Source organism: Lynx rufus, unplaced genomic scaffold, assembly GCF_022079265.1.
Source record: "Lynx rufus isolate CCGP_SWC_20201006 ecotype Redwood Valley unplaced genomic scaffold, mLynRuf1.p SCAF_3, whole genome shotgun sequence".
Lineage (NCBI taxonomy): Eukaryota > Metazoa > Chordata > Mammalia > Carnivora > Felidae > Lynx > Lynx rufus.
This window is the reverse complement of record NW_025814845.1, coordinates 54,181,047-54,194,766: the sequence shown is the minus strand read 5'-3', so window position 1 is coordinate 54,194,766 and position 13,720 is coordinate 54,181,047. Positions and strand designations below refer to the sequence as shown.

The following is a 13,720-nucleotide window of genomic DNA, read 5'->3' as shown; positions in this document are numbered from 1 at the left end:
TTGATGAGTGTTAATGTACAATTGTGTAACACAAACCCCTAGCAAGCTATGGAGCATTTCCATCACATCAGAAAATTCCTTTTCCCAGTCAATTCCTACACCACTCCCATCCTTTCTCCCTGTTAGAATTTTGTTTTCACCATAGATTAGTTTGGCCAATTCTAGAACTTCATATAAATGGGGTCATACAGTATGTATACCTGTGTAAATTTTCACTCAGCATGTTTTGAGATTTCATTAATATGTTTCAGCTCTTTGTTCCTTTTCATTGCTGAGTAGTATTCCATTGTATGAACATTTCACAATTTAACCTTTCACTTAGGTGAACAACTGGTGGACAATGGGCTGTTTCTAGTTTTTGGCTCTTATGAATAAAGTTGCTCTGAACATTCTTGTGCAAGCCTTTTTGTGGATCTATGTTTTAATCTGTCTTTTCAGTAGTAGAATATCCTAAATTGTACGATTGATTATCTTTTTAATTTTACTAGAAATTGACATACCTTTTTCCAAAGTGGTCATCCTATTTTATATGGACCAACAATATGAGAGTTCCAGTAGGCCCACATCCTCATTGTTTGGTGCCAGCTTGTAATTGTAGCCATTCTGTGTGTAGTGGTATCTTGGTTGTGGTTTTAACTTGCTGTTCATGACGATGTTGAGCATTTTTCATGTTTATTGGCCATACAAATATCTTCTTTAATGAAGATGAAGTGCCTATTTCTTTTAATCCATGTTTCCCCGTCCATTACTTTTGCCCTTATTTGAAGAAATAAGATTTATTTATAGAGGTTTCCACAAACTGAATTTTGCTGATTGCCTTTTTGTGATGTTTTTATATTGTGTTTGGGTTTTTTCTTAATAGGAGCCCTTCTTCTTCTTTTTTTTTTTTAATGTTTTTATTTATTTTTGAGACAGAGAGCATGAGCAGGGGAGGGGCAGAGAGAGGGGGAGACACAGAATCTGAAGCAGCCTCCAGGCTCTGAGCTGTCAGCACAGAGCCCGATGCGGGGCTCAAACTCATGGAGCGTGAGATCGTAACCTGAGCTGAAGTCAGATGCTTAACCGACTGAGCCACCCAGGCGCCTCATGGAGCCCTTTATTCTTGCAAGGAGCTAACTCTATGAATACCTTTCCCTCTGGCACTTTGTCATTTTGGTTGCTTATCATGGTAGAAATTATTTTTATGGGGGCGCTTGGGTGGTTCAGTCAGTTAAGCATCCAACTCTTGATCTCAGCTCAGGCCTTGATCTCAGGGTCATGAGTTCAAGCCCCTCATTGGGCTCCATGCTGGGCTTGAAGCTTACTTTTTTAAAAAAACAAAAATTATTATTATGTGGTGCAATTCTTAAATCTCCCCTTGTATGGCTTCTAGGTTTTGTGTCACAATTAGGACATCCTAGTGAAATGATTTTGAAAGTACCTGGTAACAAGGCATGAAGCCAAGGTGAATTGGAATATGGATGGACCTAGTGAAACTCACAAGGATCACCAAGATACATTTAAGAAGCCGCCTTCCAAATGATCCAGACTGAGTTTGAAGTCCACAGGTGAAATTTCACAAGTATATTCAAAGACCGTGATTGCAAAACATAACTGGTTCTAACTGAACTAAAGAGGCTCTCAACCTTTCTTTCTGCCACGTGACAGTGACATTAGGGAATAAAGACCAAGAGTTAAAGAGAAACTGAGTTATTCACAATTTCTGGTAGGCTGGCTGTAATTCCATTTCTTGTCCTCTTGAGAAAGCAAATGGGGGAATACAAGCCCAATACAAGTTGGGCTAATTTTTAACCTTTGACTTCTAAGAATAAATTTTTTTTGAAGTTTATTTATTTTGAGAGAGAGTCAGTGTGCAAGCAGAGGAGGGGCAGAGAGAGGGAGAATCCTAAGCAGGCTCTGTGCTCTTAGTGCAGAGCCCGCGGGGGGACTTGATTTCATGACCGTAACATCATGACCTGAGCTGAAATCAAAGAGTGGGATGCTTAACTGATTGGACCACCCAGGGGCTCTGAGAATAAATTGTTTTTTGATAGACCTTATAGTTGAATATGAATGGATGCTATTGTGTCGGAAAGCAGCACCCCCCAAATGGTAAGGCACTGTTGCTACCTGGGGACTTGTATAGCTTTTCTACTGAACCTGTCTGTTGGAGGCCCGAGTGCTGTGTCTCTATCAAACTCAATTATTAACTTGTAGGAATCTGACATCCTCAGCAATGCTTACAACTGGTCACTGGCTCTATTTTTTAACTAATTTTACATTTCAAGATAATACGTTGTCTGAATAAAGTTTGCCTTTTATTCTAAAGTTTATTTTTTAATTTATCTTGAGAAAGAGACAGCATGAGCAGGGGAGGGGCGGAGAGAGAGGCAGAGAGAACCCCAAGCAGGCTCTGCACTAGCAGTGGAGAGCTGTGAGATCTGGACCTGAGCCCAAACCAAGATTTGGTTTCTTAACCAACTGAGTCACCCAGGCGCCTCCAAGTTTACCTTTCATTCTAGGTGTAGAAATGGTATTTCTCAGATACTTGATTTCTGATTTGATAGACTGAGATGCTTATAAGATTCTCTTATACAAAAGTAGTTGTGTTAACAAAATTAATTTTCCTCAGGATTGTTGACAATAAAAGATCTCAATAATTGACAAATCTTCAAGCCCACCAGCGTCTAAGAATCCTTGAGATTTGACCTGAGGGACTTTTAAGTGGATATATTAGGCTAAGTTATTTGAAAGATGTTTTATAATCAAAACATGGTCACTTCTGAAATACAATTCCTTAAAAAAGGCCTACATTTTCTGTTGAGCAAAGCTGAAATGAGGTAATAGACAGTGGTCCTGAGAACTACTTCAAAATCGCTAGTCTGTCATTGGGTCCTTTCACAGAATGGTTAAGTTCCCTTTAAGAGTTTCATCATACATTTTTATTGACTTACTCTGAGGTATAAATCTGACTTAAAATCCTCATTCTGAGGAAAATTCTTACTCTATTTGGAAATAACATCTAGGGAGTTAAATTAAGTTCTATAAGGTTAGACCTATAGTTAGGAGTATGAAAACACCCTTTTTTAAACTTTTAATTTCAGGATAGTTTTTGGTATACAAAAATATTGCAATAATAGAATTTCTATATGCACCTCACCTAGTTTTGCTACTGTTGACTTCTTACATTGCTACAGATTTGTCACAACTAACATTAGTACTTTGCCATTAACTACATTCCACACTTCAGATTTTTTTGGCTTTTTCTTCATATCCTTTTTGTCCCCAGGGCACATTACATTTAGTCATCGTGGCTCTTTAATCTTAGACTTTTTTATTTTGGATGACCTTGACAATTTTAAGGTACACTGGTCAGGTACTTTGTAGAATGTCCCTCAATTGGAGTCTTCTGAGGTTTTTCTCCTGGTTAGACTGGGGTTATAGGATTTGGGGAGGAAGAACACAAAGGTGCCATTTCACTACACCTTGTCAAAGATTCACGTTCTAAGCGTGACTTATCACAGGCATCAGTTTTCATGATCTTGCCAACATAGAGTTTGCTAAGTGACTATAAATTTCCTCTTATTTCTTTCTATATCATACTTTTTTGAAGCAAGTTACTAAGCATGGCCCACATTGAAGAAGCAGGAAGTTCCATCTTCTTGAGGAATAGTAGCTACATAAATCATTTGTAATTCTGTGTAGATGTGCCACTTCTCCCTTATTTAATCTTTTATATCAATATGGACTCCTAAAGTTTTATTTTTTGGCTTATAATCCTTTATTATGTTATTTTGTTGCTCCCACTGTTTTTGGTTTTTATGCCACTTCCTTACTTTCTGGTATTACAAGATGTCCCCGACCTAGAATCAGCCATTTCTCCAAAGAGCCCTGGTTCCTTTTATTGGAGAATGGTATTAGAAACCAAACTTAAGTTTCTTTTTATTTCTTATTTTTGAGAGAGTATGAGCAGGACAAGGGCAGAGAGAGAGGGGGACGGAGGATCTGAAGTGGGCTTTGCGCTGACAGCAGAGAGCCCAGTGTGGGGCTTGAACTCCCAAACCGTGAGATCATGATCTGAGCCAAAGGCAGGTGCTTAACTGACTGAGCCACCAGTCCCCTCAGAAACCAAGCTTTTGTCTTTTTTTTTAATTTTATTTTATTTAAAAAAAAAATTTTAATGTTTATTTCTGAGACAGAGAGAGACAGAGCATGAGTGGGGGAGGGGCAGAAAGAGAGGGAGACACAGAATCTGAAGCAGGCTTCAGGCTCTGAGATGTCAGCACAGAGCCCGACGCGGGACTCGAACTCACAGCCCATGAGATCACGACTTGAGCTGAAGTCGGACGCTTAACCGACTGAGCCACCCAGGCGCCCCACTTTTTTTTTTTTAATATGAAATTTATTGTCAAATTGGTTTCCATACAAAGATTGAATGCTGGGTTGTGCCCGTTGTTACCAAGTGTTGGCTTCCAGGCCCTTTCAGCAGAGGGAGCTGTGTACCAACCCATATTCATCTTCCCCAACCGAAATTCTGTATCCACTTTCCCCTTCCCTCAGCCTTTGGCAACCACAATTCTACTGTGTCTGAATTCGACTGCTCTGGGGCGCCTGGGTGGCGCAGTCGGTTAAGCGTCCGACTTCAGCCAGGTCACGATCTTGCGGTCTGTGAGTTCGAGCCCCGCGTCAGGCTCTGGGCTGATGGCTCGGAGCCTGGAGCCTGTTTCCGATTCTGTGTCTCCCTCTCTCTCTGCCCTTCACCCGTTCATGCTCTGTTTCTCTCTGTCCCAAAAATAAATAAAAAACGTTGAAAAAAAAAAATTAAATGAATTCGACTGCTCTAAGGAGTCTTGCAAGTGGAGTTATATGTCCTTCTATGGCTGGCTTGTTTCACTTATAATGTCCTCAAGGCTCATGCATGTTCCTTCCTTTTTAAGGCTGAATAATATTCCATTGTATGTATCTACTGCATTTTATTCTTTCATTGGTCAGTGGACACTTGGGTTGCTTTTCACATTTTGGCTATTGTAAATAATACTGTGAACATAGGTGTATAAATGTGTTTTGAGTCCCTGCTTTCACTTTTGACTACAGTATATCCAGAAGGGGAATTGCTCTATTACGTCTTAATTTTAATTTTTTCAGGAACCATCACACTGTTCCACAGTGGCTGCACTGCTACCAACAATGCACAAGGGGTTCTAATTTCTCCACAAGTTAATTTTGATGAAGTCCAACCTCTGTTATTTTTTGTTGTTAACTGTGCTTTTGGGGTCTTACCTAAATTTTTGCCAAATAGTTGTGATGAATTTTTTCCTCTTTTTTTCCTATGAGTTGTAGTTCTAGCTCATTTGTTTAGATCTTTGAACAATTTTGAGTTAATTTGTGTATGTTATGTAGTAGAGGCCCCACTTTTTTTTTTTTTTTTTTGGCATGTGGACATCCAATTTTTGTCAACAAATTTGTTGAGAAGACTGTCCTTTAAGCCCCTTTTGGTCTTGGCACCCATCTCAAAAATCTTTAGTCCATATATGTGAAGGTTTATTTCTTTTTTTTTTTTTAATTTTTTTATTTATTTTTTATTTTTTAATTTTTATTTTTTTTTCAACATTTATTTTTGGGACAGAGAGAGACAGAGCATGAACGGGGGAGGGGCAGAGAGAGAGGGAGACACAGAATCGGAAACAGGCTCCAGGCTCTGAGCCATCAGCCCAGAGCCCGACGCGGGGCTCGAACTCATGGACCGCGAGATCGTGACCTGGCTGAAGTCGGACGCTTAACCGACTGCGCCACCCAGGCGCCCCTGAAGGTTTATTTCTAAGTTCTTTCACTTCATTGGTCCAGGTCTTTATGCAGTACCATGTTGTTTTGATCACTGTAGCTTTGTAGTGAGTTTTGACTTCAGAAGTGAGACCTCCAACTTTGTTCTTTTTCAAGATTGTTTTGGCTATTTGGGTGTCCCCTGAGATTCCATATGAATTTAAGACAAATGCTTCTATTTCTGCAAAAAATATGGGTATTTTTGGTAGGGATACTTGGAATCTGTAGATGGTTTTGGGTAGTATTGACATCTTAATATTAAGTCTTCCAATTCATAAACATGGAGTGTCCTTCTATTTGTTGGTATCTTTAATTTCTTTAGGCAGTGTTGTATAGTCTTCAATGTACAAGTCTTCTGCCTCTGGTTGTTTAGTCCTAAGAATGGTATTCTTGTTGCTACTGTGAATAGTGGAAAGAACAGTTTTTAAGGAAGACAGACCTATGAAGTCAAGCCTTTCATGACTTCGTTTCCTTGCTTTTGTTGACAGCTACACTAATAACAGATCGTTGGAGCTTTGTTTCAAAAAGAGAAAGGGCTGGGGCGCCTGGGTGGCTCAGTTGGCTGTGCGTCAGACTTTGGCTTAGGTGGTGATTTCACGGATCATGAGTTTGAGCCCTGCATCTGTGGTCAGCACAGAGCCTGCTTCAGATCCTCTGTCCCCCCGCCTCTCTCTGCCCCTCCCCTGCTTGAGTGCTTTCTCTCTAAAAAAATAAAACATGAAAAAAATGCTAAATAGCTTATGTGTAAGTCTCAATAAAATCTCAGTGGCTAATTATTCTTCCTCATATTCCATGTACAGAGCTGCCTCTTTTCAATTTAATTCAAAACTAATTATAAATAACTTTTGCTAGTTTAGGATAATTCCCCATATTATCTGTAGCACTTAGAACAGTGCTGAAAACATGTAGGTGGCCAAAAATAAGACGAATGAAGAACCACACACACACACACACACACAGAAATATTTAAAGGGAAAAAAACCAGTCAACAACCTAGGCAAGACTATTAGATTTTATTCTTTCCTAGTACTCTTATAGCTCAACTTCACCATGTAACAAGCCAGACTTCCTGAATAACAACTCTTTCCCAGGCTATCACCCTTCTCAGGAGACAGAATTTATCAAGTATCATGGTTCCAGGATGTTTTCACCCCAGAATTCTAAACCAGTTACAGAATCGTATCTTCTTAGGTCTTAATTGGAATCAAACAATCTAGGCACATGTAACATAATCAAAATAGCATATACCATTTCTTTCCTTCCCTTGTGGAAAGCACATTCCTCTTTTCCCCCAAAGGGTTTGTTACGAAGAGATGTTTGAGTGTCACGTTTTCCAAGAAACCTGTCTACCAGTTCAAATTCTTGGCTCAGAATAAGGTATCGCTTATTCAAGAAAATTTAATAAATATTCTGATCTAATTGTTCTCTGACATGGACAAATTTGTTTTACACGCAACTTAGCTTTGCTTTCAATAACTACTTGCAAAAGTCAAACCCTATCTTTAAAATATCTTACAATTTTCCTTAGGACTTGGGAGAGCAGGGAAGGATGAGGAAGGGAGTTGGCTTATTTTTTAGTAGGACATTCTGAAAAGGGCAGATATTTACTTTTGAAGTCATTAAGTGGATAAACTGTCAAGTGTTTCTCTTGTTCTGATATTGAAAACATTTATAGCCCAGGGCCTTTCTGGTCCTGAAACTATAATAAATTATAATATTGTTTTAAGTACATTCAAAATTTATATTACTCTTTAATTTCTTTTCCCTGAGTTTGGGTTCACAGTTTGGTAGAGATACTTGAAAGAGGTAGTTAGTGGGGGTGAAGAGGAAACAATGTTTATGTCTAGCAGCACCCAGGGAAAATATATAATATCTATTATTTTGATCTCAGGTAACATTTATCTTTCCCCCTTGAGTCTGCACAATAGAGGGAGATAATCATTTTCCTTTTCTTATCTGTTGGACTCTCTCTCCTATTATATTCACCCCAGTATTATTATCACTATTCATAAAAATGAATAGCCCCTCCAAAGACAAGCTACAGAATTAAGCCTTCAAGGTGGGATTGTTTAGATTTAGAAGAGAGGGGCTCAACTGAGTAACTTTTATTCATACAGTCATTAGGGAAAATGAGCAAAATTTCCAGGACCCCCAACTACTCACTGCCTTTTCTCCCTGGACCTGGTTTATTTAAATCATTGCTATCAATTCTGGAGTTGATTCTAAGGTCTGGGTTCTAGGAAATCTTGACATCTAACACAGGTACATACACTGGTCCAGGCCTTGGCTTCCAGTCTTACGATGGGCTGGCGGAATACTGTTTCATCAGATGCTCATGGCAGGGATTGCAAACTCGCTCAGGCTTGATACTCGAGGGAAGAGGCAGTTCGTTTGTTGAACAGGCATCACAGAACGTTCCTCTGCAGTTCTTACACATATTCTACAAGGAGAAGAGGAGGTTAGGTGGGGGATAGAGGAGCAGGGCATATAGATGCATGGAATAGAAAAGGCCAAATATGGTAAGTGCTCAATACCTAATTATTGACTAATGTCTGCCATGTGCCAGATAGTATCTGACCAAACACAGTTTCTGTCTACAAGGAAGCCTGTCTAGTTCTTAGATCTAAATGAAGAGAAGCAGTGCCACAGAATTCAAAAGAACAAATAATACACAAATTGCTTACTTTTAGAATGTTCCCACCCATTATATTCACTTTTATGTGGGCTAATTCTAAAATTAGTTTGCAAGTACTTAAGAATACTCCAAATAAGGCGGGCAGGCAGTGAGTGACCTAGCCATGGACTGGGTAGCGGTAGCCAGCCTAGGATTAAAAAACTTGCTGAGCATGAAGTGAAAGTAGAATTCTTAATACACTGATGTGCTTAATGCTTCCCTGTAATACTCTACAGACATATCTTTTGGGATATCAGCGCAGCAGGAGGACAGCTTCCCTGCATCCTCTTTATAGGGAAATCAGTCTCTTTATTAAGCATTTTGAATATTTAGTGGTCATGCAATGGGACAGCACGTGGGTCATTATGGCAGTGTCACTGGTAAGGCTGTGTGATAGGGTGGCACACACATAGCTCCAAGGGTCCCTAGTAAAGGCTGTGAAGAGTAATTCCCCCGGTTAATAATGCTGCTTTCTCCCAAACAATTCACCTTCCTGAGGATGCAGCAGAGGTAGGGGGGTCACTTTTATTTGAAAGCCCGAGAGGAATTTTCCTCTGACATATTGTAGTTACTGTGCAGAATTAGAAAAGCCAGAATTAGATTCTCTTCCAGAAACAGACATTATTTCTGTAATTCCAACTCTATAAAGGCAGTTCATCTTTATCTGATTCCGTTAAGACTAGGTCATATTATAGTTTTGCTTGTTAAAATTCAGCATGATCACAAAGGGTGGCATAGAGGCTGCAAAGGCAGAATTCGGCACATTTCCTCATCTCTTCCAAGCACTTGTTTCTTACAGTCATTTGCCCATTTCTTGAACATCTATGAACTGGGGACCACATGACATGTGGGTGGGGGGATGGATATTACTATGAGCAGGTCAAAGACCTGGCTATCAGAACACTTGTTGTATCTGAACACTTCCTTCACTCTGCCTACTCTAGCAAACTGGGGAAGCGCTCAAGCAGAGACCCTTGAGGATCCGAGGGGAAAACAAGTGGTTTTGGTGGAGAGAGCTCATTTCCCTCTCAGAGGCTGATTCTCCAAATAATTCAAAGAATCTCCCTTCCCCAAAACTGTCTGATTTGTTCTAAGCAGGATGGAGTACTGGAAGAGTACAGACTTTGGGGCCAAAGTCAGGCTGCAGCTGGGCCTTGCCACTTATGACTTGAGTAACTTTGAGAAATGTGCTTCACATCTCTGAGCCAAGGTTCATCTACAAAATGATGTCACAGAGGAGATAAGCTTTACAACAGGGACTTGGTCTATGCTTTGCTCATTACTCTTTCTCCAGCACACGAGATAGCACATTCTACACAGCAGGCACTCAATAAACATTTATAAATTTGTTTTAAATTCTTTATATTTGTGTTCATGGGGATTTACTGACATGACATACTATGACTGAAAAAAATGGGTACACAATAAATGCTTGCTCCTTTTGCTTTTTCTCCCCACTCTGCCCTCTACACAGCAAAGTCCCTGTTACTGAAAGGGACTAGTGGTGTAACGGACATCCTGGTGAAGAACCTGTTTGGTTCTCAGCATCGTTACCTTTGCAAGGCGGCCGTCTTGCTGGCACAGCTGACACATCTGTGGCTTTGCAGAGAGCAGCGGCTGGTCCTAAACCACATATTGAGCCAGTTAGTTTCTCTTGGTCTCAGAAACATGAATACTTTCAGAATATTCATTTTTTTTAAGTTACAAAATTAATACAACCACGCTACAGGCTATCTGGAAACTAAAGAAACAAATTGTATACGGTCCTCGCGCCTTAATACAACTCTACTAATCCTATCACTATCCTTGGAGCTCTTTTCACTTTTATAATAAAGTAACATGTGATTTCAGTTATAAAAAGAAAATTCAAGTATACAAGTATGAAGTAAGAAGTTTTAAAAAGCCCCATCCCTCTTTTCCTATCATATCATCAGGAATAGAAAGCAATATTCTATTTTTCTTTTTTTTTCTTTTTTTTAAATTCCTAACAGATAAATGAAAGGGGTGACTCAATCATAGCAGCCTGTGTCTTCTTTCTCATGGGTTGTCATATCCTATTATATATGCAAAGTATCTTACAACCATTTATATTTATTTCCAAGTGAGCAAGAAGTATTTTTTCTGTTTTATAGAAGAGAAAACTAAGGGAAGAGGAGGCACTCTCTTAGGTCAAAGAGAATTTCTAAGAAGTGAGACGTGCCATTTCCTTAGTAAATTGCTCAGAGCTGTACTACTTCCTGTGAGAGTTTCAGGCCAATGCGTGTTTGTTGAGGATACTGTTAAAAGGACGGGGCACTGAGGCCTGTGTGCATTCATCTACTTCCCGTGCCGCCTGTGTTCAGCTAGGAATGGGACAGCCAACTACATCATTTACACGAGATGTTTGAGAACAGGAGATTCGGTTACCTGTTCATTCGCAGGGGGAGACGGCAGCCTACAATGGAAAATTAAAAACAGTAACAAACAGCAACTTATTATATTTCCATGTGAATCATTTCAAAAGCAAAGAAAAAGCATTACCATGGTTCTTTTATGTTGTTGGGACTGACATAATTATTAATCTTGACCTCCAAGGAGAAGAAATTTTTGTAGTTAAACCTATTACTAGAATCTGATCCTTGACCTACATTATGGTTCCTGTTTAAAAATGGATTTGGAGTTACATTTGTTGTTTTCTTTTTACTGCCAAGAAAATAGTTAGCACTTGTATCCCAGCCTATAAAACTCCAGTGGCCAATGCTATACATTTTAAAAGTTTCTTTTTTCTGATATTATAGAAACCTATTATATGTCATGTATTAATCCCCTCTTCCAAATATTCTTAAGATGTGAACTTTAGCAAATTAATAGGGAGAGAATGGATGAGTTTGTCACAGTTCTGGGGATAATGCACCACACATCCACAGTGGCTCCAGTTCTCTTCCATCGAGTGGCAGGGTGACCACCAGAGTGACCAGGTTCTCAGCTGTTCCTTGGACCGTAATCCCAAGAAACCTGGGTATGTTTTAGGACTGTAGTTCAGGATCTGGGAGCTGCTTTAGACAAAGGACTTATACACAGAAGACATGGTAAGTAGAGGCAACTTAGGTGTGCCACCTTGCCTCTCTGCTCCTCAATTTTCGCATCTGTAAAGTAGGAACAGATGATTAAACTTTCCTAAGAATTAAAATGTTAAGGAAATAATGAATGTGACGTGACACAGACATAAGGTAGTCTTGTCTTATATTCCCAGGGCCTAAATCAAAACCTGGCATGTAAGGTCCTCCTGATTGTAAAGTACTTGGTTTTAGGCTGGAATGGGGCCAATTCTGAAAGGCTCTTTTAAGTCCTTGTTAATTTTATAGCCTTTCTAGTTCCTTTCTGTGGCCCATGCTGATCTGTGGGGTAGTTTAAGGTTAGTCCTACATCAGACCATGCTCTCTTTGGGAGTAAACTTAAAGGCTTTGGAATCATTCTGGCCTTGGAGGCCAAGTGCCCGCATAATCAGTCTACTGTTGGGACTCTGATTTATCTTCTCCAGCAGCTACTTTGCTCAGGTGACACACAGCCTTATTCTTGAGGCATCAAAGCCTAGACAGGGACAGCTGCCAAAAATGTACACTGCATTGTTCTCTCCAACCCCCACTGTGGTGTCTTTCTTGTTATTAACCTTTGCTGCTGTTGTTGTTGTTGTAACAGAGTGAATTTTGGAGCAGTTTTAGGTTCAGAAAAACTGAGCAGAAAGTACTGACATTTCCCAGAAAGTATTTCCAATATACTTTACCGGTCCCCCATGCTCCCCCAATATCTACATTCTGTAACAGGGAAGGGGGGGAGGGGTAGACAATGTTACAGTCAGCAAACCTACACTAACACGTCATAACTTCTCAAAGTCTGCAGTTTACATTAGGGTTCACTCTTGGTGTTGTACATTCTATGGGTTTGGACAAATGTAAGACATATATCTAGCATTACAATACCATAGGAGTATTTTCACTGTCCTAAAAAATTTTTACTGTGCTTATCCATGCATATCCCCTAACCCCTGGCAATCACTGTCTCCATGGTTTTGGCTTTTCCAGAATGTTATACAGTTGGACCACCTTTGTTTTTATTTTATTTTATTTTATTTTATTTTATTTTATTTTATTTTATTTTTTCAATATATGAAATTTACTGTCAAATTGGTTTCCATACAACACCCAGTGCTCATCCCAACAGGTGCCCTCCTCAATACCCATCACCCACCCTCCCCTCCCTCCCACCCCCCATCAACCCTCAGTTTGTTCTCAGTTTTTAAGAGTTTCTTATGCTTTGGCTCTCTCCCACTCTAACCTCTTTTTTTTTTCCTTCCCCTCCCCCATGGGTTTCTGTTAAGTTTCTCAGGATCCACATAAGAGTGAAAACATATGGTATCTGTCTTTCTCTGTATGGCTTATTTCACTTAGTATCACACTCTCCAGTTCCATCCACGTTGTGGATGGAACCACCTTTGTTTTTTAATGCAGTGGCACTGTGTAATATTTTGTTATATTTCTACTTGCTAAAATAATTGTTAAAAGTTCACTTCCTTGATACTATCCTAATACTTTTCATAGTGAGCAAATCAGATGAAGAGTTAAGAAAAAGACAAAGAGTTAGGCTGTTTGAGACCCTTAAGAGAAAGGACACGAGGGAAATGAGAGGATTTATGTGAAACATAGTTGCCCTCCACTAGCTCACAAGTGGAAACAAGTCCTACTCAAGTACACTAAAGACCCTGAGAAATGCTATGACTTGTACTTCGTTCCTTTGTGATGCCGATCCAGTAAAGATGAAACATAATCTTTGAAGTGATCATGTGAGTTTGAGGACTAACCAGGGGAAGAGTCGGAGGACAGCTTGATTATTACCCTGCTTTCTTCTAAAATGGACTAAATGGGTTTGGTTTTAATACGTGCTCTCTGCTTGACTTGTTCATGCCCCCTTTGAAATAACTTGCTGGAGTATTACTATTACAAGTCAGTGTCTGGTCAGTGCCATTGCCCATATGTATTGAAAGGTCCCTCTTTCCACCCAAAATACATTTATATCTTAGTATTTTATTAACAAACACCTGTGGCTTTCGTCCAGGGGCTTTTTAAGTTTAGCATTTTCCTCTTGAATTTTGTGCTTCCCATCCTGCCAAAAGAAAACAGCCCAGTATATTAATTATTCAGAATGCTAAGCAGTGATGATGCTGCAGACATTTTCTTCTGTATTGACTTAGCTTAGGCATAACACTAAGCA

General features: G+C 39.6%; 1 protein-coding gene across 3 annotated transcripts in view; it reads right to left on the bottom strand.

Annotated features, from left to right (window-relative positions):
- Positions 1-6,793: 6,793 nt before the first annotated feature.
- Positions 6,794-13,720, bottom strand: part of RUFY3 (RUN and FYVE domain containing 3) — an 81,907-nt gene continuing 74,980 nt past the window's right edge. For all 3 annotated transcript variants that reach the window (XM_047092227.1, XM_047092228.1, XM_047092230.1), the window contains 4 exons: positions 13,548-13,612; positions 10,880-10,907; positions 10,028-10,096; positions 6,794-8,239 (listed from right to left, as the gene is read on the bottom strand). In XM_047092227.1, the coding sequence (XP_046948183.1) occupies positions 8,096-8,239; positions 10,028-10,096; positions 10,880-10,907; positions 13,548-13,612 (306 nt within the window). In that variant the 3' untranslated portion in view covers positions 6,794-8,095. The remainder of the gene's footprint in view (positions 8,240-10,027; positions 10,097-10,879; positions 10,908-13,547; positions 13,613-13,720) is intronic.